Here is a 25,556-nt window from a genome sequence, read left to right on the forward strand (position 1 = left end):
CAGTTCAACTGTTGAAAATATTACCTTTGCGTATAGTCAAATTATTACAAAATTGTGCACTACGAGGACTACTTGTCTTTATGACAAGTAGTTCATTTTATGGGCAGAGGACGCAAAGGCACATCCTCTGAGATTAATCACCAAAACTACAATCCTTATACTGTAACTAAGGTTTTAGCCCCTACACCCCTCCGTCCCCACCACTCACCACTAAATAATGTGGGGCAATTTTCTCAACCAATCAGTGACTTCCTTTTATGGGCCAAGTTTTATACAGCCAATAGAGAAGCAGATAGAGCGTCACGTGAACGTTGTTTTTCTTTCGACGGTCACCCGTAGTCATTCTGGAAATAGTCCGGTTAAATAACGTCTAATGTAGTCGGACGGTGGTTATGTTTTAGTGTTAAAGCTAAACAAACGAGGGCGACACAAAGAAATAATTATGGGATGTTTTACCTCATTGAGACGGCAGCATAAGAAAACAGGTATGAGTTGTTATGGCTCGAATGGCCTCTATGAAACTAGCAAGTTGCGCTAAGCTAGTATCTGATCTGCAGTTGATTTCAACTGTTAGATTTAATCTATTTCTCCCGATAAAAGCGACAAATTCTCAAACATGAGTTTCATTGTCTTACCGTTTCGTCATTATTTGCCTCATTTCTGTTTTCTTTTTGTGCTTTTTTTCCCCATCTGTGCTTCTTTGTTGTCCATTTGCAGGTTAATGACAGTACGTGTAGCTCTAATATTTCATCGGAAGGGGTCTGTCTTCTTCCTCTGACACAATATGAATCATAGATGGGGCCCAAATATCTGGGTGAAAATAGACAGAGCATCTTCTATATGTCAGACTCCTTCTCGCAGGTCGGCGGCTTTACTGCTCTTGTTTGGTACCTCCTCCTGTAGGATCCATGTGCAACAACCTGTTGGCTACCTCAGCTTGAGGCACTTCCATCATCTGAAGACTAGAGGCAGGAAGACATGGATCTTTAAAGCCAGCCAGGTCAGGCAGCGACTTGGACTTCACACCAGCTCCCTGTGTTTGAATACTTCAGCTTCCAGGTGGCCTGCGGGTCTGAGCCAGCACATGTCGCGGGTCAAGAGTACTTTGGACACAGTTTCAAAGGCTGTAAGTGGGACGCATACACAGCTTCTGTCCAAAATCTCTCGCCTCAAACCAAAGGAACAGACACAGCTCCAGGCCAGTGTTGAATCTACAGCAAAACATGAGGAAAAGGCAATCACCCCCACTCCTGCTCCCACTGTATCCACTACACCCAGTTCTTCTGCACATGCTGGCCTCTCTATTTCTGCAGCTGCATTTGATGGGAGGACCACTGCTTCCACTACTCCCGCTGGTTCTGCTCAGGTGATTGTCACTGTGCGTGACGTTAGTAATAAAAAGCTGAGACGAGTTGCTCCCACTGTCAAAGCTACTAAGAAACAGCAGGAGGAGGAGCTTCCTGCACCTCAGAGTAACAATGGGAACAAAACTACTACTTCCAAAGAAACTCCAGGACTTTTCCATCCTAGCACATTTTCAGCCAACCTAGATGAGACCTACAGCTACTTGTCTCATCACATCAACTCTTACTTTGGCAGCGGAGCAAAGACTCAGGACAAGAAAGGCGACAATGTCGACAACAGCCCACCTGCCTCTCAGCCTCAGCAACCCTCCGACCTCGTACCTGTGTCCGATAAAGCCGACTCCGCCGCTTCGGTCACCCTGCCTTCCTCCAAGAAGAGTTTGGGACAGTACTTGTCCTATTCTGCTCCCACTGTGCAGGCATTTGTTGGGAACTATATTGCTCCTCTTGTCCCTAAATTCAGAGCGGGAGAGTCTAAAAGCACCACAGTGGAGGAGAAGAAACCTGAGGCTGTGACGGTGAAACCGACTGAAAGCCCGATTAGCAGAGAGCAGACTGCTGCAGAGGAGAAAGCTAAGAAACTTCTGCTCCAACGGGAGAAGGTAGGTCAGCAACAAACGTGTGTTTTATGTACAGACTGTTACGTGAGCAGGGTACTAATGTTAAACTTTTGTGTGTTTGGAGTCAAGGATGAGATGCTGTGTGTGTGTTAGGTTGGATATTTACCTATAGTTAAGTAGAATATGATGCCCATGCATGATGGTTGCGAGTATATTGTTGCTGTTTACACTGTGTCTCAACCCTCCACCCCATCCCATCACTCTGTATGTCAGCTGATGGTGTGCTTACATCGTCTCTCAGTTCTGAGAATCTGTTTTCAAAAATAACCCCTCCCAGACATTCTGTACACATGCTGTAGATGTGAAAACACTAAACATCTAGTTATAGCAAAGTGAAGTTAAAAAGCTGTGAACAGATGAAATTGTTCATATATTCTTCATATATTAATTTAAATGTTTTCTACTGAAAACAAAAACCAAACTTCTTGGTAAACAATAATAAAAAAAAGTAATTTATTACAGGCCACAATTTTAATTCATGTGTTGTGATATCTATATAACACACCACAAAATTGAACAGTTCCCCCCCCCTCTCCTCTCAGATCATAGCCAGGGTGAGTGTGGACAACCGTACCCGGGCTCTGGTCCAGGCTCTCCACAGAGCATCAGACGTCAGGGTCTACATCAGCAGGGTGGAGGACTTAAGTTACCATCTGCTGGAGTTTCCAGAGACCCGTGGTGTAGCAGTCAAGGTGAGGGATCAACAGTCCATCTTCTTTTCCCCTTGTTAGGGCCTGTTGATGCTTTCGCAAATGTTTGTCTAGCAAAGATTAGTCTGATTTGCTTTTAGGCTTAGTGAATGAATTCACTCGTTCCGTGTAATGTGACATTTATCTGTTCATCTTTTTGTGATTAAAGTGTAAATGAATATTATAACACTCACCATAGCTTTTTCGTATTAAACACAGATTTACTGTATTTTAATGTTAGTCTTGAAACACAATAAGAAATGCCCAACTGATCTAAAATTGTATTGATTTAAAAATAAAACTGACGTGAACTCTACTGAAATTGTTTTTTTTCTTCTATCTGCACAGCTGGATGAGCAGTATTTTATGCGGGTTGTTTCTGTTATTTATTATTCTGCCGCTATGTGAAGAGTTCCACTTGTTTAGATTCATTTCACTGCTTTGTGTTGTTTGCTGAACTGCAGTGTGTCAAAATAAGTTTACTGTCATTTTATATGTATACAATAATCATTAATGTTATCAGTTAGTTCAGGATATCATTGGGAGAATATAAGAAACCGTCTATGGATATTGTGATCTGTCATTGTAATTTAAATGGAATCTTTGGGTGTATGGCAGGCTGTACTAACATAAAATTGGCTTCACCACACTTTCTTGAACTGTAATTACAGATGTAGGGACATTTCAAATGATAAATCCAGTGACACCATTTGAGATATGAAGCTGATTTGTTTTTTTTAAAACAGCCTGCCATACTGGGTACACATTGCTAGTGTATTTGTTTGGCCTTTAGAAGTGACTTAATTCTTCCTGGAGTAGATTTAACAAGGCCTCAACATTTTAGTCTAAATTTACGTGATAACACCACACAGATCTGGGGTTATCATGATGTGACTGTCCTGTTCCTCCACCTGTTCCTTCTTCTGGGCATCTCTATATTTGATTTTGTATAGCTTGTCCATCCATTTCTGTTCATATAACACCATAGTTGATAAGCAGCATCTTTTGGCTCTCTCTTCTTCTCCCCTTTCATGTTTGCCAGGAGAAGGTCATTCCTTGTCTGCTGCGTTTAGAGCAGGCCAACGACCCGGGCTTAAGGGCTGCAGTCAGAGAAGCTCTTGCCTTGGTTGGCTATAATAAACCTGTGAAAGGCCGCGGGATACGAATCCTGTCCATAGACGGAGGAGGTTTACGGTACAGATTTAGCTCTTTTTCTCCTTCTCTTTGCTGCTGAATATGTGTCATGCATCAAATAGTGCATCAAAAATAACTAAATATTCAACTGTCCAGTCAGTGCTTTCCTGTTTGAATAGACCTTCTGCTCCTGTGTGTCTGACATTATTCCTTCAGGGGAGTTCTTGCCCTTCAGACCTTACAGAAGCTGGAAGCCCTGACTGGCAAACCCATCCATGAACTGTTTGACTATATTTGTGGTGTCAGCACAGGTATGTTGTCCTTCTGCCCTATTTCACCGTGTGCAGACTGAAAGCATGTTGGTGGATTATGAAAGCAGAGTGCGACACTAAGACGGGTACTGGCTGAACTGGCAGTGCAGATCACTAAGTGACCCATTTGTGGCTCGGCTTTTGTTTAGACCTCAGTTTCCCTGACAGCAATGGCCTCGATGTTTAAACGTGTTCAAACATTACATAAAGCAGTGAAGTGACGCTTTGCCACACAGTTGGATGTTAGGCCAGTGTCAGCATTATCTTGTTTGATGAATTGTAGTTCACACAGATAATTTGACAGGCGTATATTCTGTAAGCAAATCTCCAGAATGTTATTAAAATTTACTGGAAAGATTAAAATTGTAAAATGTTGAAACCATTTTTAAATTGATCTACTATTGAGATAGTTTTACTATGCTATAGTAACTGAAAGTGCCACAAGAGGGCGCTGTGGACCTTTAGCAGACTTCTTCTATGTAATGCAGCAGATTGAACACAAGCGTTTTATAAGCTGAGCACTGTTTTTAAGGTTCTTTCAGCCTTAATCTCCAACAGTTGGAGGAGTTATTGTACTTGAAGACTTAATGCATGTTGACAAATAATAATGCGGTCTGTGTGCCAGATAAACTATGCTCATTTAAAGCTCATCTCAACCACATCTGCCCAGTTTGATTCCCCACATTATTCTTGTAGATCTAAATCTCTTCTCTCACAGTTACAATGTGCAATTTTAGCTGTGTAAGTGAACATTTAGCTTGGCTGTTGTTCTTTATTTAGGATTAAATGCAGAAGCTTTTTTTTTTATTATATACCGGTCCAGCATCATATTTCAGTCTAGTCCCCTTTATTTAATGGTTTTATGTGTTTTTACCTCAGGAGCTGTCATAGGGTTCATGCTGGGCGTGATCCAGATCCCTGTGAAAGAGTGCGATGATCTGTACCGGAGGCTGGGCTCAGACGTTTTCAAGCAGAACGTGATTTTAGGCACCGTGAAGATGGGCTGGAGCCACGCTTTCTATGACAGCGAAGCGTGGGAGAGCATCCTCAAGTCAGTTTCACTGCTGTCGTTCATCGTTGAGTAAATATTGTTAAGAGTTATTTAGAGTTAAAATGGCATGGCAAACTTTTTTTTTTTCTTTTAAATCTTCGCAAGTCTTATTGGTTGACACTGAAGAGCTGTGTTGTTATTATTGATTGGCCATAAAATCAAATAAAAAATGGTGAAATGATTCCTGAATGAGTCGCCGTAAAATTAGGTCTATAAGCCAGTAAAAAAAAAAAAAAAATATTTTAATTATAATTCTTTGTGCTGTACAAAGGGCTAGAGGCACCGATAACCTTGTATTTTTTGAACTCAAGAAGTCAAAATTGATCAAAAGTTCCCCCGACTTTCTGAAGTTCTTTTAAAGTTTTTCTTTGACACCTGCAAAACGGGATAAAAAGCATAAAACAGACAAAATCTATAATTTAATAGTTTTGTATGTAACAAGCTGAATCTGAAGAAAATTGACATGCTGTCATCCCTCTGTAGGGAGAAAGTGGGCTCCCACATCTTAGTGGAGACGTCAAGAAATCCTGATTGCCCCAAGGTGAGCGCTAGATCTTTGTATTCTTCTCCCCTGTTAGTCCTGCCTTCTTTTTATTAGCTTCACACTCAAAGAGCCACATCTGTTGATGTTTTCTAAACCTACAGGTGGCAGCTGTGAGTACCATCGTGAACCAGGGGCTTCCTCTGAAGGCGCACGTCTTCAGAAACTACAACCTGCTGCCCGGGGTGCGCTCCCACTACCTGGGGGGCTGCCAGCACCAGCTGTGGCAGGCCATCCGTGCCACGTCAGCAGCCCCCGGATACTTCCAGGAGTTCAAACTGGGAAATGATCTCCACCAGGTCAGACACATTAGCTAGCAGAGCAAATACTGGGCATTTATCTCTCGTGTTCCTTACAAGAAATCTACAATTATAGACATTCGGTTCTTTATTACCTGCACATTTGAGATGATTTCACATTTAATTGGCTCTACATTCACTCGGCGTGCATACATTTAGTGGTCCCAGACAGTTTTAGCTGCTCGTAATTAGAAACAACATATTGCAACCTGAGAAACCACTTATGCTACTTTTTATGCAAAGCAAATAATTACAGAAGCTGTTAAAAATGTGCATGCATTAAGGCAGAGACGTCTCTTTCCTCACTGTGGACCACATCCTCTGCCGGCTGACCTTTTCTTGGTTTCTTCCACTTCTTGTTCCTATGAAGGTTCGATTTTAGCAATCGAGTTTCGAGTTTCAAATTCATCCTGTATACAGTATTTTTCATCTGTGCGACAACACAGCAGCAGTCCTCTGCTACACACTACAGAATTTATTGTTGGGCTGCCGAATTAAAATGCTTTGAGCATTCACGGCTGAGGATGAAGAAATGGAAGGATTTCAAGCAACCTAATGAGAAAAATCCTCTGCACAGTAAGAGGGAAGCAGGAACTTTTTTTTATTTTTCCAACAGTGTTTATTTCCAGTCAGCTGCATTTTTACTGGAGAGTGAGGCAGCAGAGTCGTTGTGAGGAACACTTAAATCCATCATCTGCATCAAAGTGGGATGCATTAGCCAACAGAAACCTAACGAAGCACCTTTCTACTTTAGCATTTTACTGATCAATATGCGCTCCTCCTTCACTCTGAGCTCAGACAGAACACAAGAATGATGTTTGTTAAAAAAAATTTAAAAAACACCAGAAAGGACTAGTAAAGCTACTGCCTTAATGTGTTCAAAATTGTACTCATAAGTTGTTGCAATTAGAGATAAAAAGCAAATAGAGGCAAAATCACTGTTTTCAGCTCCTCTTTTGGCACCTCATCCGACTGTCATTCACAGTATAGATGTAATTGTTGCATCAAAGGCCATAACGAGCTTCAGCAAGCTGCGACACTTCTAATTGGAAGTCAGGTTTGCTGTATATGTGAATTGGCAAGTGCAGGGTGAGAGAATGAAAGAGACTCGTTGATGAAAACCCACCTATAGCGGGAGATTTCCCCAGCACGCCATCTTCCAGGTTTTCCTCTACTTTGAGCTGCATAATTTATCCCGACCGCTGCGTCCCCCTGCTCACACACCAGCAATTTGCCTGCTGCACTTGCTTTGTTGGAACGAAGAGACAGACTGTCTAATTATGGAATCGCTTTTACAAACTCTGTTCGTTTACAGATGCCAAGAAACCTCACACTGAGTGAGCTTGAGGCGGCGTTGGCAGTTTAGACCATGTGCAACAAATCTGACATGTAAAATTAGTTCATTGGTTATCACCCATAAATGATAAGAAAATACTTTAAAGTTCCAATTCACATTCTCTGTGTGTAGGTTTGTAATTGAAGCATATGCTATTTTATGTCGGCTTTGTCCTTGTTTTGTTTTAACGCTTTTTCAGTGACTCACTATTGAGTCATCAAAATTGGCCAAATTTTTCAAAATGGAAACCTTTGCAATTTGCAAATGCCTGTCCATTGAGCGTTTTGTTATGAGTTTTCTAAAAGAAAAATCAGATCAAGATTAAGGTAGAGATACACCAAGCAACAGCTGTGAGTGATTGCTGACTTGATGGGCAAGGATGAAAAACAAATTCTTTTTCTGTTCAATCAATGCAGCAACTTTAAGAGCTCCCTCCATTTTCTGCCTACGCTACTGCTCATTTTTGGGGGGTTGAATAAAATCCCCCCAAAAATTAGAGAAAATTAGAAAATTAGAGTCAGTTCCTGACGTATTATGGCAGGTAAATTTTCTGGTGGTCTCAGAACTACTGCCTCTATCAAACAACATTTTTTAAGTTGGATTTTAACGGTTAGACCAATAAGATGGTTGCAAATCTGTATTGGCAAGGAAAAGTCCGATTGATACACCTCCAGGTTCGGGACGTATGCTTTGATGAATAAATAGGGACGGATTCAAAACCAGTTCATCTGTCATTTTGTCATTTGTTGGTTAATGTTTGTACAATCAAATTTATAATTAAAAGAAAATTTACACATAGAAATGTTAAGGTGTTGTAGTCCATACCAGACATTTGACCTCAAAGTGCTCTTATTTTTTTATATAGAGCACTTTGAACTTCCTTGTTGCTTAAATATGCTATGCAAATAAGCTTGATTCATTGACTGAAAGAAAACCAGAAAGAGGCATGGACACTTTTGTAAGGTACTTTACATGAGTGCTAATCTGATGCAAAAGCTACAGAGGCTTAGCGATTTGTAAAATAGCTTTCTCATTAATGCTATGATTGTTTTTGATGAGTAAATAGGGATTTATCTTGGCCCCCCCATCTGAAAACAAATTTTGTTCATTAAAGCAAAGAAGCTAAGAGAGGGTTTTACTACAGGTAAGATAAAATGTAATTTCCTTTTAACAGCACACAGCCTTGAAACTATAAACCACCTCTTTAAATTTTAGATTTAATACTAGTCAGAGAGTAACATTCTCAGAATAAAATAAATTTGTAGTTATATCAATGGTTTCCACAGTTTAGTATCCATATTCATGTCCGTCCAGTTTTAAATGCCATCCAGTCGGATGACTTTATTTACTGGCTACTTGAAGCCATTGACGAACACAACATGCTTTCAGTATGATGTCAGGATTCCCTAGAGAGACAGTCATCTCAGTCTTTCCCATTACCACCCACAGACTTTTTCTTCTAATTCAAGCCCCAAACAATCACCCTGTTGTGCGGGCGAGCGCTGGAGTCGGTATGCCGTGTGCAGACGACCAACCATTGGAAATCTCGCCCTGCGTCTGAAGCGAGTCGACGGTTTGTTGGCGTTTCTGTGAGCCTGCAGGCTCGTATGTAAATCTGACGGAGCCTCAGCTGTAGTTTCCGATCAGTGACGTTGGAGAAATTGTAACTTGGGGCGAGACTTTTGAAGCAGAGCAGCTGTGGCTTTATCAAAGCCTCACCCTCAGATGCCGTTTCTTTAGAAGGGTTGCTTTCTGTAGGGATAAGGACGAAAAAGAGTGATGAAAACGAGGTGATGAAAGGAAGGAGGAGGACTATGTTCCACATCAAGTCTTTCAGTTATCGCAGCCCTAAATAACACAGAAGTACAAGACCTCAGGCGCTTCACAAAGGATGCTACGGCATGCGTGGAATGGCGAGAAGGACCCAGTCGTTCCGCCTAGTAACCATGGTATCTGTTGAGGCGATGGAAAGGAATGGGGGAAGATTGTTTTGTGCCCATCTCTGCCAGCATTTGGCAAAAAAGGCATTAAACAAGTGACCACTGACACCCCCCAGTGTGACCTGATGAGAGCCCCAGCAGGCCACCATCCTCAGCAGAAAGACTTACACAGCTGTAAATGGACTAGGTCAGATCGCCGCTCTCATTCTTTTCCACTAATGAAGAGCAAATTTTAAACATTAGCTCAAGAAGACATTAAATCTGGCTGCTTGGAGCAGAAAGAAGAGAGTGTTACATAATCAACTTTTCTAAAAGGCCAGCTGAAGAAATCGCAACCTTTTCGGAGCTCTGTTTTCACTTTTTTTTTCTCTCTCTCTCTTTTTTTAAGACCTTTCAGTGTGAATCTTTTGTTAACAAATTACACATTCAGTCCCACAGTGAGGAGAGCAGAGATGTAAAATTCAGGAACAGTAACACGGGATCCTTCTGGAAGCTGTTATGTCTTAGCTGTCCTTCTGTAATTATCTTTAAAAGCTTGGCTTTGAGGGTAGAGCTTAAACATTTTAGCCCTGCTGCAGAGAACTTTCTCTTTATGTTTGTGCCCAAAGGAAAAAAAACGGACTTACAGAAAAAGCTATAGGAGGTTTTAATGCTATCAAGCAGACCTTTATCTGATTAAATTTCACACAGAGTGCTTTTGGATTATGTTGTTAATTACAAATGAACCTTTGGGATATATGGGGTGAATGTACAGTGCATTGCAAAAATATTTCCAGCCCTTAAATCCTGTCACATTTCAACTACAAGCTTCATTGTGTTTTATTAGGATTTTATTTGTTAGATCAATATAGAGTTGGATAGATTTATGGCCCAAGTCTGACTCAAAATTTGGGCTGGGCGGACCAACGTTATTTGTTTGATGGTCGGGTCGGGCTACACTACATACAGCACAGAGAAGCTAAACGACAATATATAAACGAAAATATAAAGATGGAAATATGGGCTTTAATCATTTCACATAATAATCTAAAAGGTGTGCCACGCATATGTATGTATTCAGATACCTTCAATTAAAATTCAGTGCAAACAATTGCCTTCAGAAAGCACTAATGGTAAATAGTGCTCACCGGTGTGTAATTAGATCTCAGTATAAATCCACCTGTTTTCTAATGATCTCTGAGGTTTGCTGGAGCACATCAGTGACCAAACAGCATTGTGAAGACCAAACAGAGAGGTTCTGGGTAAATTGGTGGGGAATTGGTTTTGTTATGAAACAATATTGAAAACTTTTAACGTCTCCTGGAGTGCGGTTCAATCTTTCGTAGTGTGGCGTAAACTGAAATCTACCAAGACATGATTGTCCACATAAACTGACAGGCTGGACAAGGAGATATCTACACCTCAGGTCAATTATATAACTGCTAGCTGTACTCTACAAATCTGGCTACAATGGAAGAGTGGATATAAATACATGTGGATGTTTTTGCTCGTGTTCAGACACGTTTGTGGATTAGACTGGTCGGCTGATTATGCAGACTCTGGTTTTTAATAGCTCTCGCAAATCTTCTACTCTGATAGTACATCAAGCAATGAGGAGAGAGATTTTTTTTTTTCATCTGCGCCTCCAGATGTAATTCTCCAGGATAGTCCACAGCTTTAAATCTTCAATTTGAAGTTTATTGAGATCCAAGTCTGTGCTCAATATGAGAAGAGCATGGAATTAAATTCATATTGTAAAGTAGGCAATCATTACATGAGCTCCATGCTGTTATGCAGTGAGGACATAAAGGAGTAACTGAGCCAAATCAATCTGAATCACTCCACAGATTTTCAGTTCAAGCTGAACGAGCACAGCCAGCAAATCTGATTAATCGTTTAATCAGAAGGTGTTTGTGAATTCAGAGTATGTCTAGGAAAGAGCCTGTCTCACTTATTGTGTCTCCCTCAGGCAAAGTTGAAACATCTACAAATGGATTCCTCCTCTGTTTAGAGCTTGAGAGAATGATTTGAACCTTACCATGACCTTTGGCGTCTGTGAAGCTAAAGGCCAAATGGAGAACTGGTCGGCGTAATTATATAATATGGCATGAAGACCTCTCACTTGACCTGTCCACCACATTGGAATGATACTCTCATAGATTCTACTCTCATTTTTGCTTTTCACAATGGAGTCTTTCATTGTGGTTTGGATTCCACTTGACCAGGGGAATTTCCTAAAGTCTCAGGTTTTTTTTTCTGATTACATACAAAATACACCAGGATTGGGAATCTTAAGAAACCCTATGATTCAGTTACCACTCAGAGGGCTACGATGAGATTATAAATGGATTATTAACGTAACAATAATCTTTCCCCTCCTTACCCCGAAATAACACAACAACCAACAATCACATTCTGTTTATCTCTAATAATGTAGAGCCAAAGACACTTTAGTTAAGCAAAAAAGAACAATAAATACTTCAGACAATAAAATTTAAACAATAAAATCCACGAAACGTTTGTACCAGCAGCTCTGACAGAAATGCTTATTTACGTCAGCCCATTTCAAACTAACATCGACGGCTGACCTTCTTCACAGCTAAACAGCAAAGCCTACTTCTCTTACCTTATCTGACATTCCTCTGCTACTTGCAGTTATAATTAATTTATAGCTGTATTTGTTGGACTCTCAATCACTTTTCTCTATTGGAGCATGCAACATTTTGTTCGTAGTGATTGTCATGACTGTGTTTTCATCTTTAAGTGAGGGGCCATTAGCACTCTGAGTCTTCCAAAGAGCGCCTTCCGCAGTTCTGAACAATCCTAGAGGGTCACTGTTTTAATCCTCTCCTGGGTTATGGTGAAGCCTTAAAATCATTTGCTCAATTGTCCTTTTCTCGAAAGGTAGCAAGCTACTGCTAACTGTTTTTTATTTCCACCTGTGGGACGAACCGTGAAAAATAGTTTCTGATGTACAGTATGTTGTAATTCTGAATATTTCATATTTATTTTACAAAGCTTGAATTTGGCTCAAGACATATTTTCCTCTTCAGTGGGCATTGGGTGAGAGGTGGAGCACTTCCTTGATAGGTTGTTCATCTATGACAGGGCAACATAGACAGCCAGGAACGCACCCGCTCTAGGGTCAATTTTAAGTAACCAATTACCCAATATGCATATTTCGGGACTGTGAGTACCCGGAGAAACCCCACAAGGGAGAACATGTAAACTCCATTTAAAAAGACCCCCAGCCGTGACTTGAGCCATGGATCTTGTTGCTTATTAGTTTTATGACCCAACAGTAATTTTAATAACAGGTTTGAGAGACAGGAGAAGTTTATAAAACACTAGAGGCCTCCACCAGCGTGCCTGAGATCACACTCAGGACATAAAGGGAAAGTGCCCACTGGTTCTGATTTGTGGTTGCTTCTTCAGCTCAACTGTGTCTTTGACTCAGAAACGTATCTGGACAGCACTGCTTTAGTCAGCCTACGGGGGTCAGTTACAGACCGGACTGTGGTGGTCATTTTGTCATCTTGTTGAATTTTAGCAGGGCTCGTGAAGTCTGAGGGTAAGCAGGGTGTCATTGGAAATAAAACAGTCAAAGGTAAAGGGTCAGTTCACATTAAAACAACTATTTTATTACTAAGCCACATGTAATGACATTGACGATTTCTTGCACAATAAAGTGCAATAGAGACTATTTGGAATACTTAATTATCTACTATGAAATGAAAAAAAGCCTTTTGTGTACAACAGTCAGGTTGTGAAAGATATCAGTGAATGTCCAAGGCTTATGTAATGCTTCTCTAATAATCCCCTAATTAACTATGAAAAAGGACTCTCATTTGTGGAGCTTCATTGTAAATCATGGCAGAGCTCAGTGGCCTGTCCTGTCCCTGTCAAAGAAGCCCAGAGGAGGAAGTATAATGACCACAGCTCATTTTAGTGGAGCTGTGACAAGAATGCCACACCAGACACACAATGTAGTTTCACTTCATTAAGGCTTAAACAAAAGGTGTCTTCATCTTTCTCTTTTGGCTGGTAAGACAGGAGTTTACCCACACTTTAGAGTGAGCAAGAAATTGAGAAATAGAAGCTGAGTGGAGAGGATAAAGTTTTCTGTCCCAGTTAATGTGAGTTGACATACTCTGGGCCATGAAATTACTTTTTCTGATCCTGAAGATAGCACCTCTTTCCCATTCAGCTCAGGCCTTCAACTCTGAGGCAGCTTAAACAGGCACAATGAAGATAAGCTGTACAAATTTAATGAGAACTGATAGATTTTTAAAAGGAGTGCATGCGACATCATGCAAATGTTCAGGCATTGCTTGTGGACATCTTAGCAGGGCAGGGCTACAGATTTAACTGAGCTGATCTCCAAATGGCATAAAACTCAAAATGAAACATTATTTTCACAAACTGACTGTCTGTGGATTATTGAACTAGCCTTGCTGCTGTTTGTGTTCCCACAGACACTTTGTCTCTTTATTAGATTGTAAGAACTACAGCTTTCACACAGTCACAGCATGAAAAGGTCATAGAATGCAAATTTCTAGGTTTTATGAATTATCCTAAAACCTTATTCCAACATTCAACAGCCATTAACTTCTCTAAAAAGAAACAATAATACTAGAAAAAAATCATACTGGCAAATTAAATTTTGTAAGTTAGTAAACTTTATTTATATAGCACTTTTTACAGGTCAGAAACCCCAAGGCGCTTTAGAAGACGACTTGGTAAACTTCACATTGACATGCGGAACCAAACTTTTTGTTTGTGAACAGCTTGTTGGAGCATAGTTATACTTGAGACTCTATAAATACTGCCTTTGTCTACTTGTCTTCCTCTAAATGCCGTAGCAGTAGTGTCCATTTTGAAATCTTATATTTGCTGCAATTGTTGATAAATGAAACATTGTCTCCTAAATGTAGACCTCCCACTTAAGACAAAAAAAAATGTATGTGCAGTTTTAGTTATTTGTTGATATTTGTTGATACGTCCATTGAACAAGCAGTGGAGAAAATAGTAAAACTAACGTTCCCGACCATACAGACAGTTTTGGGGGGTTTAAAGCATCATTAATTATTGTGACAACGATGAATCTAAGTTTTTATCGTGATTAGACATTTAAAATGATAAATGATACGTTGTACGATAAATGCCCCCCTCTGCCTTTAGAAGGCCACAGGATAATACCAGGCTTGCTTTGATCCTCTTGAACAATAATTGCCAACTTCCTACAAAAAGCAAGATATGCAATCAAAACAAAGCACTGGGTGTTTCAAGAAGTTGCGTTTCAAAGTTGGAATTTCTCTCGATTTGATAGAAATTGAACCTCAAAGGGGCAACACATCCATCAGAGAGCAACGTCTGACAGGAATGAACCCTCCAAGGACTTCTATCTTGTGACACATGGCAAATTGCAGTTTGAGCAGCTTTAGTCCCGCAAATCCGTATAGATGGAAGCAACTTCTGCCTCGCGTCACGTTGCTGTGTTGACAGGCAGCTGGAGTTTGAAAATTTTGCATGCATGGCTCATCTGCAGATCACTGTGATAAATTCATCGTTTCTAAATTCAATGCAGCAAATCCAGCAAACAGATTTTTCTGCACCTTCCATGGTGGTTTGGTATCCTTAAAGCTGACTTGTTACTTCATGGTACAGTTTTTAAAAAAATGCAAGATTTGAATCTATGTGTAATCGATAAGTTGGGAAAAAAAAAAGGATGCTCTGAATTGTTCAAGCAGGTGTTTTGCAATGGCGGCAACATTCAGCCATGAATGCTGTAATGTTGCTTGCCTTGGCGCATGGTGTGAAACGAGCCACTGTTCCTCTGAAGCTGCCCTCCGGCCATCAGCACGGTGAGGCCATAACTGGACCCGGGCTGCTGCCTTAATTGACACAGAGTTCAGAAAATGGAGCCTCACACAGCGCGAGTTAGTGATAAGAAAACTGCTTAGTTGTTTTGTTTCCAGCTGGGTTTGCCTGGTGCCCGCTGCAGTAAGTCACGCTTTAGTCTCCATCAGGAGCATTTCCAATCCAAGCATTTCCCCCCTTTTCTCCAATTTCTTTCTGTCTTTCTTTGCCAGGCGAGCTGCCGCTGCTGCATAATGATGTGCTTTGGACAAATGTCCACCTCAGCAGTTCTACTGTGCTTTGTGACAGAGTTAAGCCCTCTTTGTGGGACTTTTCTATATCAGCCTGTTAGACCAATTCTCTGTCACACTGGTTTGCTTTAGAAGTGTTAACTAATGTGTAGGTTTATTTAGAAATGACTCATGCAGTATGTTTTGAAAGGAATGATTTCTATCAACTTCTAAGATGTTAGATGATGGAATTTAAATTCAGAAAAACAGACATACTCATCCTTAGTCTATTTTTGAATGTCTTTTTTGTACAAAGACCAGAACATCATGAAACTAAGCAAATTACAATTCATAGGTTACATTTGAAGAAAAAGGAGCACATTTTGACTCGCATAGGGACTGAAATAAATACAGATTCCATTGTCCTCTGTATTTACAGTATTTGCGTCCCGGGTAAATATGTTAGGTCCTAAAAAATAAATTAACTTTTATGGCATAATCAGCATAATCTCACACTAACAAATTTACTGCAGGCACATGACCTCACTAGTTTTCCTCCTCATTGTGCATGGATTTACTTGAGCCTAGTCCCTTCCCAACTTCTGAAGATCAGCATCTACCTTGCTTTATTAGCATTCTCTTTTGTGAACATCTTAAGGTGTAAAAATTGGCCCCTGTGGCACACGTTTAGACCAAGGGAAACAGGAAGTTTTGTGTATCATTTCCTATTACAAGATTAGAGTTTTTTCATGTTGACTCAATGTGATATTACAATGCAGTAATGTAGAAAGAGATGCTCCATCATTACAAACGTAAAGGCTAAATCTCTGCAACATTTATAAGTGATGCTACAACACTGATACTAATATATTGTATTTAAATAAATCTTTACAAGGAGTGGCAATAACGGCAGAGTGAGCTCTAAAAGAATTTTCATGTTTTATATTGATTGGCTTAATGCAGGGTATTGAATATACACTATAAGTCCATGATAAATCAAAGCAGACATCATTATGATGCATTATCTGTAATCATTATGAAAATGTTAACATGCAAACAGTAGCAAATAAACCAAGACCCTTGTGTCTGGGCCATGTTGACCATCCCCCGTCTGCTATGCTGTTGCATGTGTATTTGATACTGTGTCCAATCTTAATGTTATCTGTGCCGTCGTTGCTGTTTTCCTGATATTTGTACAAATACAAGTGTCTTTTCAGGCAGTTCAAATATTCTTTTCTACTTTCTATACTCTCTTAAATTTTCTGCAAATGTGTAAGTGTGTTTTTGTTAGACCTTTAAACAACCTATGTTGACACACCCACATAATTATACACATCGACTCAAAGCAAGAATGCTCTTTCGATCAGACATCCACGTATACCAAGTCACATGAGCAAGCACTCTTCCCTTTGCTGTGTCCCAAGACACTAGGGGGCCCCTGCGGCTCCCCACTGCCCCCCGCTGGGCCTCTTTAATGAGGACTGGCCCTGGTGTGTTTGATCCCGCTGCCAGTTCGCAGCCCTGTGGCCCCATCAGCCTCATGCCTATTCAACAATCCCCACAGCCTCTACAGTAACTCCCCCATTGCCTTGGGTACAGTATGGATCCAAAGCAAAAGCTCTCCTGGGCGCCTGTTTGATATCAAAGCTAGCTGAGATGAAAATGTGGAGAAGGAAGGGTTGGAAAAAAAAAAAACTCAACAGTTTAGCTCTGTTTTTTGTAGATTTGCAAGCAGCTCCTCAGCTGTACAATGGAGCTTCTTTTAAAGTGGTTAAATAAAAAACAAGTCTCTTGACTTCAAGAATCTGTTCAGGCTTTTGAATCTTTACCAATGATTAATTGGGTTTTGCTTCTGATCGTCTTGTGATATCCGGTCTCAAACACAGGACTTCTTGTGTTTTTGCTTAGGATGGAGGTCTGCTGATTAACAACCCAACCGCGCTCGCAATCCACGAGTCTAAGTGTTTGTGGCCCGACACGCCGCTGGAGTGTGTCGTTTCACTCGGCACAGGACGCATCGAAACCGCCGGCAAGACCAGCGTCACTTATACGAGCCTCAAAACGAAACTTGCCAACGTCATCAGCAGTGCCACAGATACTGAGGGTAGGTGACACAAAATGTCAGAAAAACAAATCTTAAGTCGGACAAAAATTTGAATGTATTGTCCACACATTACATGCTCTAGAATAGGATAAATTATTTATTTTTGTTTATTTTTTTGTATTGCAAAATTAAAAAACAAATGAATATTACAATGAGACATATTCAATTTTTTCTATTTCCAAAAAAATACAACAAAACCAAAATATTAAAGATTTAGATTAACATTTTAAAGCAAGCTTTAAAGGGAACCTATTGCCATACTGTTTTACATTATATTTATGTATTGACTTGGGGGAGGTGAGTTGAAAATGAATTTTGAACACTGTATGGTTTCCCTTCCACTTTCCAATTATGCACTTCTCTGCTCTGCCCTGTTGCAGACATGTCAAGCTAAAGGATCCTGAGAAACATCTGGCCCACGATACAATTTCATAAATACAATTAATAGATTATTAATGGGTCACCAGAAGCTTTGTAGCATTTACACCAATCACACTACATATCCCATTATTCACCGCAACAGTCGCTCACAGCTCAAGCTGCACCTGATGTGTCAAATGGCACTTTCCCGCGTTGCCAAATAGTGACAAACCCAGTCAGCCTTGCGAGGTTCCCAAGTGCACATTTTGCTGATGAGGAGTTTACTGAGTTTGCACAGCACCGCTGACTTTAACACAATCTGAAACTGTTGTGCAGTGGGTTTTATAGAACCGCAGTGCAACAAGGTAAAGTGAGACTCTGAGCCTTCCACGTAGCTTTAACCCTTCATGCCTGAGACGATACCCCATCTCCACATTCAACCTGCTCAAAAACGCGACATGCTTGGCAGCATGATATGCCTCTGAGAGCAACTATTCTCTGTAAGGAAGGCGAAGCAGATGTGCACTTCCAATGTATTCTAAGCGATTCCACACCACGACATAAAAAAAAAAATCAATAAATGACGCCAAGCATGCTTCTCGGAGGAAGCAAAACATCTCTGTGTTGAGACATTGCTGGCATTGTGATGTTTTTTGTCAGGTTTTTCCCAGGTTTTTCATAGATGAAATATATGTGGCACTTGCTTGAATCGATTTATGTGTGTGGCATTTCTTCCATCTGCTCAGATTTATTATTCTTGTTAAAACACATTTATTTTACATTTTTGAGTGAACGTTAATCCTGTTTGACCAGGACGTAGCCCATGTTTAATGTTTTCTTCGCCCCTTTAACAGATTTTATTTTTGGTATAGCCCATAAAACCTCAAAAAAATACATTGAAGTTTGAGGTTGTATTGGGACAAAAAGTGAAAACATTCAAGGGGCCTGAATCCTTTTGTAGCACACTACATTTTGTAGTTTTGTGGTTGTAGTGTCTAAAATTGTCTAAAATTGAAAATAGAAGACCTTCAGGACATATGCACAAAACTCTTTTTCCCCTACAAATTTTGGTTTCTGTGAGTTTAGTGCTGAAAAAGGACTGCAGTTTATCTTTGTCCAAGGTGGATCCCACTGTGGCCCTGTGAGGCTGCAGCCTCTTAATGTCCTTATCACCTCTCGACATGGGTACTTCTGCCGTGCCTAAATTTGGCTCACCCCGTCCCTGTTGATGCTGTGGTGCAGTGTGTGACCCAGTTGCTTCATTGCACTTTTTTCCCCTCTATATCATCTTGTCAGCTGGCTCTTTTTTTTGTCCTGAAACCAGCCAATAAATTATAAAATATATAATCTGTCACAGATTTTTATTTATTTCTCTCTTTTTTTAGGGTTTGTCTTCAAGGCCCCTGCTTAGTCAGATAAAACTAAACATGGTGTGATTACAGCCTTTTATGGAGCAGACTTTAACTTAATGGACAGCACAGTTCTGAGCGCAGTGTGGCATCACTCTGAATGTTAAACATGTCTTGGAAAGCTGACCTTGGGTCAGATTTCTCCTGAGACCACTGGCCACTCTTAACCCCTTGGAAATTCTTTGTTGTGGTACTGGGAAGTGAAGCTAGGCTGTTTGTGAACTCATTAGGATGCTCAGAGTGTCCTCAGCTCTGCATAAGCAATCCTGGCTTGGATCCAGTTGTAATGTTTATTGATACTCTTTGTATTTTGTGACCGATGCTTTTGTTAAAAATGTGCCATGTTGTTTCTTAAAGGTCCCGATCCTTGACTGCAGATAAAAATGTATTCTTTTTAGAGCTAGTGGATGTGTGTTTATATATTAAATAAGTAATATGCCACAGTGCTTACCTTTGAACTTTTTCTGCTGATGGGAAACCTTGGTTGCTCTGTACTGTTTCACACAGCACTGTCTGATAAAATGTCAGCTTTGGTCTCATCTGGTCAGAGCACGTTTTTTCACACCTCTGTTGTGGCACCTACACGGCTTGTGGTAAACTGCACACAAGATTTCTCCTGACTCATTTCAGTGATGGTATTCTCCTAGACACTTCCCATAAAGAACAGCTTTGTGGCCTGCACAACCCCAAACCTGTCTGTTACCAATACCCTTCCTTGTGCCCTTATTTCTTTCCCCATTTGTCTTTGTTTTCTTCCCATCTTTGTATACTATCGCCATTCCTTTCTTGTGTCACTCAATATTGCTTGTATCAGTTTCTCCCTTCCTTGTGCCTTTCCTATCTTTACTTTCCATTGTCCCCTTTCCTTTCTTGTCCTTCCCTTTTCATTCTCTTTGTCCTTATTTTCTTCCTTGTGTCCTTCCTTTGTTCGTTTTTTCCTTCCTGCCTTCCCGAAAGGATTTGGATTTTGTCAGCTTTAATTTTGCTAGAGCTTTTGGAGAGTCTGTTGATGCTTAGGATGTACAGACCACCAACTCAACCTCACAATCGCAGATCCATTCATGATTAAAGATTCTGTTTAAGGGCGTCGATAATCACACAGTGTGAACCCGACTTAAGCAGCGCTAGTCCTTATAATATAATGGTATCCATTTGAACCTTTTAATGATTGTTCTTGTTGACATGTTCAAAGCTGTCAGTGTAAGGTACTAATCAGTTCAAACTAATATACTTTGACCTAGCGAGCTGAAATGTTTGCTAATATTATTTTGTCAGGGTTAGACTTTTTAAGACTCTTTGGTTTTGACAACTAAAATAAAGTCAAGAGAACTTTCCGCATGTTTTCCCAATGAAATGCTAGACTTTTGCAAAACCTCGGAGGAGAGCGGTTTCGATAATGGTTTCCTGACATTTGGGGGGAACATGTACAGAAATACGAACACAAATCTTTCTGGATCCATTAGGTGTGTTTACACAGTCCCCCCCCCCCATTGCTTGTTCGCTTGAACTGAAAAGCTGTTGATTTTAAAACCAGTCATGCAGTGCAGATGGAGACAGCTATGGCAGATAAGTCGAGCATTTTCTCTTGGACCTACCTCAGGCTTTCAGCTCCAAGTGCTCACTGAGTGGCACATCTAATTCTGTCACAGTCCTGACAGACAGAATTTGGCTTCGCTTGCACTTTTCGCACCAAACACAGCTGTTGAATATTTGTACATACTGAAGCTATTACCAGGTTAATTAGTGTGTGCTTACTATCCTGTTAACTTGTGAGGCCTCGCTCTGTGTGCTTCTGTCCCCCAGAGGTTCACGCCATGCTGGACGCCTTCCTTCCTCCCGACACCTACTTCCGCTTCAACCCCTTCGTGAACGAGGAAGTCCCCATGGACGAGAGCCGGCTTGAGAAGCTCAACCTCCTGCAGGCTGAGGGCCTCCGTTACCTGGAGAGGAATGAGGAAAAGCTGAGGAAGGTCGCTCGCATCCTCACCCGAGAGAAAAGCTCCATCCAGAGGGCGACCGAGTGGGCCAGGCTCAGGGCTGACATGTACAACGGCCTCTCCTCAAAGCTGTAGAAACAAAGGGAAGTGACCTTTCCCAACCCAAATCCTCCACACAATCTACATTTAACATTACGTCATGTTACCGTGGTTACTGTAGCATAGTTAATGTCTTTTTTTTGACCAGTAGCTGTAAAAAAAAAAAAGAAAAGAAAAGGTAAACAGTGTGAGATGCATATAAAATGCCAAACGCCTTCTCTACTCACCAATACTTTGATAGATATTTTTACTGTTGATGTGCCAACAGCTCTAGCACGTCCCACATAAGCAATTTTCACTGCCAACAATTTTGGCAGGGAGCATTTATCTGGTTACTACTTGTGTATCACTGATGAAGCGTGATTTTTAAATAAAAAATTTGAAGTTTGAGGAAATCCTCAAATATAAATCAGAGCAACACTGTCAAGATTTAGATGTAGAGGCGCTATGCCTGTTGACTTCCCTCCTTAAATTAGTATAAGTGATATGAAGCCAAGGCCACTAGAGAATTGGCTTCAATTAAAATAAAAACTTGATTACATTTAAAGCATAGAAATTACAAAGCTTGATAGTCTTATGCCTTTTGGGTGTTATTGCTAAATTACACTAATATCCCTTGTTGCAAATTTGCAAAAGAATAATTAAGCTACTTCTACACCGTCTCATGTTACAGTTGAATAAAGCAGCTAAAGCAAATGTTTAGAAAATATTTACAGCTTCATATAATTTTAGCAGTTATAATATTTCACGTGAGCACTTTTTAATTATTAACTTTCTTTCTTTTAAAATGTCCCGTTTTTTAAAAGTAACCTGCCAATACTGATTTTTACTCCAGTTTCTCTTCCAATAGCTTAATTACCACTGTTTAAAGTATTTTTTTAGGCTTCCAGCAATGAGCAGTTATTAAATATTGATATTTCAGCAGCAGAGGTTTCTTTAAAGTATACAAGCTGGAGAGCAGTTGCTATAAAGTAGGGTCATACTAATTTAAAACAAAGACAACATTGATTTAAGTTGTCAAACGTTGGTTAGCATCATTTATTAGCGACTACCGTGGTTACCATTAGTAAACCAGCACTTTCTGTGTCTACTTCCTAAAAAAATATATATGGTTACTTTAAAGTTTCCAAAAGGCTGCTAACATTTCCAAACGCACCATGTTCCATGACAGAGGCCGAGAGCTCAAAGGGATGAAACCGAGCACCTCTGTTGGTTGAGCACAACTAACCAACATCAACCATGGCAGCAGCCTCCCCAGAAACTTTCCTTTCCTTCTGAGCACCTTTTGTGCTTCATCTGACTTTATTCTTCCCTCTGTAACAACTTCAACACCAAAGAGTGTTGCCGTTGGCGCAAACTAGCAGCATGTGGTGCCGCTCAGAAAAACATTGGAATTTGGATTTTCTTGATTAAAATAGGCCAATTCTGGTAACTAGCCAATTTCCTGGTGCAGCTGTATTTCAGATAACCCTTTATGACGGTAAATACACAAATCTGTGTTGGTGATCACGCAGAATGTTTCGTGTGATGTTTTATGTGTTAAGAAATGGCTCGTTTTGTTATAACTGTAACTGTCTTTCATTTTTGTGAAAGACAGTTGGTCAGGGTCAAGCTGAGGTCCTGTGCTGCAGGTGACATTTCCCAGTTGAAATGACTAAAATTTGCACAATGCAGCTATGGGTAAATCGTGTGTGTGACACAAATAGTAGATGAGGGTCAACCTCAGGCATTACAAGTATTACAAATGTGTTTCTAATATAAATAAGATGTTGTATAGAGAATAAAAATCACAGATATGTTATTTAACAGATCCAAAGCAAGTCTAACTGTCATATTGTTATCGTGTTGTTTTAACTTTAGAGTATTTAAAGTTGTTTCAAACACTTTTCTATTGACTGGGTGTTTGGTTCTGCTTACATGTTGTGCTGTCTTCAGCTTGCCCTTTTTTCTTTGATGCCTCTCTCGCCTCTCATCTAGCTTTGTCGCAGTTTCTTCTCGCCCGTACTGTAATGTTTTCTGAAATGATGCAGCTTGTATCTGAAGGATTGTATTAAAACAGATGTTTTGTTGTTGTTGTTCTGCTGTAATTGATTTGCCACAGTGGAAAAATGGGTCTCTTCTGTTTGCCGCTGTATAAACAACAGTCGTCCATTTCCAGACCCAACCAGGTCAAGCACTGTGTAACCGACAGAGTCACTCCCTGAGGGACCCTGAAGTAAGATGGCTACTGATACCGTCCTAATTGTTTTAATTTTACCGTCCATCTCGTGTTGGTCCAGTGTAAATGCTGTTTGAGAATATAATTAAAACAATTCGCTGAACCATAATGCATCCCGCCTCCTCTAATTATTTGAAGATAAGCTGATTCTGATCTGAGTAAAGCTGCAGTTTCACCCTCAGCTTGTGGATCATCTCAGGAGAAATGTACGTATTAAGACTGTAATGTAGGTTCATAACATCGCCCTTTTGACTCAAGATTCAATGCACTTCTGATTCTGATTTGTCCAAACGACACCGCAGTTGCATTCTGGTCCAAATAGGTTTTGTTTTTTGTTTTTTGTTTCCTGCCTTAACTCAAATGTGTGTTGTAGAGGCACGGGTGTGTTTGTCAGGGGAATGTAATTTCACTGCTCATCCCTGAGCTACCTGTCATAAAATGGAGAAAGGTGAGGCACGTTGTCTGCAAGGCTTTGCTCAGGCATCTGGATAACAGCTCGACCCAGTGATGGATCGCGTTTCACCCCCCAGCATAAACTCTGCTCTCCACCAACTGCTTACACTCATGGAAACACAAGGACGGCCTCAGAAAGAAGTGGATGCAAGAAACTGCTTCAACGACGCTCATAGGAGGGAACGTCCGCAAACTTTTTGTCTGAAATTTGTCAACGGTGAAAAGAGGAGAAAATAGTGTTGACTCTTATTTTTGTTTTAACTTGACTTTAAAGGGCCATTACGGTTATAGGATTCCCAAATAAGAGGCACTTTAAAGAAGCAATATGTAACTTTTACTTAAAAATAAATATTTTTTACATATTTTTTTAATACTATTTTGCTATGTAATGACAGTCTGAGACATATATAATCTTCTGTTTTCTCCCTGTGGACCTGCTGTCAACTGAAAAAAATATGCTGCTCCATCAGAAACAACCAATCAGAGCCAGGTGAGGGTCTTAGCACTGTCAATCATCCTCGTGTACACTGCTCACATCCTCCCCGTTTGCTCTCTGCTAGGCGACAGATGGTTCACCACAACAGAGGCTGCCAATAGCACGGCCACCAATGACAACGGATAAACTGTAAGTTATTTTTCCACCACCATCCCATTGAGCTGCTGCTAAATATGTTGATAAACGTACAAATAAGGAAACTTTGAATACAATCTCTTTCTGTCTGTACTGCAGGAGGACACTATCTCTGAAGCTCTCTTTCCATCTGCTCTCTACACACATAGAGTATCTACCTTTCTTCTCCCCATAACTTCTGCCAGCTCCCCACAGGTCCAACCTGTCCTGTCTGTTTAATTTATTATGTGTTTTTTTTTTGTGGTTTTGTGAATCCTGCACAGTTAATAGCTGTTTTAAAAGAGCTTTAGAAATAATATTGACATTTACATTAGCATTGACCTTTGTCCCCTTATTCAGAGTCTTCACTCTTAACTGCTCCACTCCACTTTCTACCTCCTAACATGCTTTCTCGCTAGTCCACCAACAGTAATCCAATATCCTTCCTTTCATCCTTATCCAACAGCACTGGAGGCAGTCATTGTTCAACCGGGCCTCGACCAAGGCAGTTATTTTGCCGATCCACAAATTTGTTTTGGCTCAAGCTCTATGTCGGATGCCCTTCTCGATACAAATTCCTTGGGCGAGAGGTGGGGTCCACTCAGACCGACGACTACCATACACAAACTCATACCTAAGGACAATTTAGAGATGCCAGTTCACCGACAGTCATGTTTTTGAGCTGTGGGACGAAGCTGTAGCACTAAGAGAGAGCCCACTCGCTGCAAGGCAACAATGCAGCCAACTGCTCTACCGTGCAATAAGTAAATCTACAAGCACAAATTAAAGTCCAGCCTTCAGGATTCCTACACGTTTTTTTTTACTTTCCTGGCTCCCAGAGATTTGGTTTCTGCATGTTGCAACAATCAAGAAACAACACAACGCAGAGCTTGGCCTGTAGTTGAGCATTTTGATCATGGGCAGTTTAATTTATTTATTTGCAAGTTCAATCGACTCTGCTGCAAAAGATGTCAAATCTGGACAGAATTTAAGATTTAGGACATTTATCCTGT

At 40.5% G+C, this 25,556-nt stretch overlaps 1 protein-coding gene across 2 annotated transcripts; it reads left to right on the forward strand.

The window, feature by feature from the left end:
• Window positions 1–309: 309 nt before the first annotated feature.
• LOC102234498 (calcium-independent phospholipase A2-gamma-like) lies at window positions 310–23,589 on the forward strand. Of its 2 annotated transcripts, XM_005796401.3 has the most exons (10): window positions 310–485; window positions 718–1,966; window positions 2,527–2,676; window positions 3,716–3,867; window positions 4,024–4,118; window positions 4,998–5,169; window positions 5,653–5,710; window positions 5,815–6,009; window positions 17,262–17,457; window positions 21,030–23,589. In XM_005796401.3, the coding sequence occupies exons 2-10, from the start codon at window positions 785–787 to the stop codon at window positions 21,296–21,298; spliced, it is 2,469 nt and encodes an 822-aa protein (XP_005796458.1). In that variant the 5' UTR covers window positions 310–485; window positions 718–784; the 3' UTR covers window positions 21,299–23,589. The 2 variants fall into 2 exon arrangements, with proteins under 2 accessions (XP_005796458.1, XP_023208280.1); XM_023352512.1 differs by lacking the exon at window positions 17,262–17,457 and having other exon boundaries at window positions 21,030–21,198.
• Window positions 23,590–25,556: the final 1,967 nt, after the last annotated feature.

Source organism: Xiphophorus maculatus, chromosome 2 (assembly GCF_002775205.1).
Source record: "Xiphophorus maculatus strain JP 163 A chromosome 2, X_maculatus-5.0-male, whole genome shotgun sequence".
Classification (NCBI taxonomy): domain Eukaryota; kingdom Metazoa; phylum Chordata; class Actinopteri; order Cyprinodontiformes; family Poeciliidae; genus Xiphophorus; species Xiphophorus maculatus.

Excerpts from the sequence above, each read along its gene's own strand:
- LOC102234498 (XM_005796401.3), top strand. The coding sequence starts at position 785 with ATGAATCATAGATGGGGCCCAAATATCTGGGTGAAAATAGACAGAGCA. Across the intron at positions 1,967-2,526 it reads TTCTGCTCCAACGGGAGAAG|ATCATAGCCAGGGTGAGTGT; the intron begins GTAGGTCAGCAA and ends CTCTCCTCTCAG. Across the intron at positions 5,170-5,652 it reads GCGTGGGAGAGCATCCTCAA|GGAGAAAGTGGGCTCCCACA; the intron begins GTCAGTTTCACT and ends ATCCCTCTGTAG.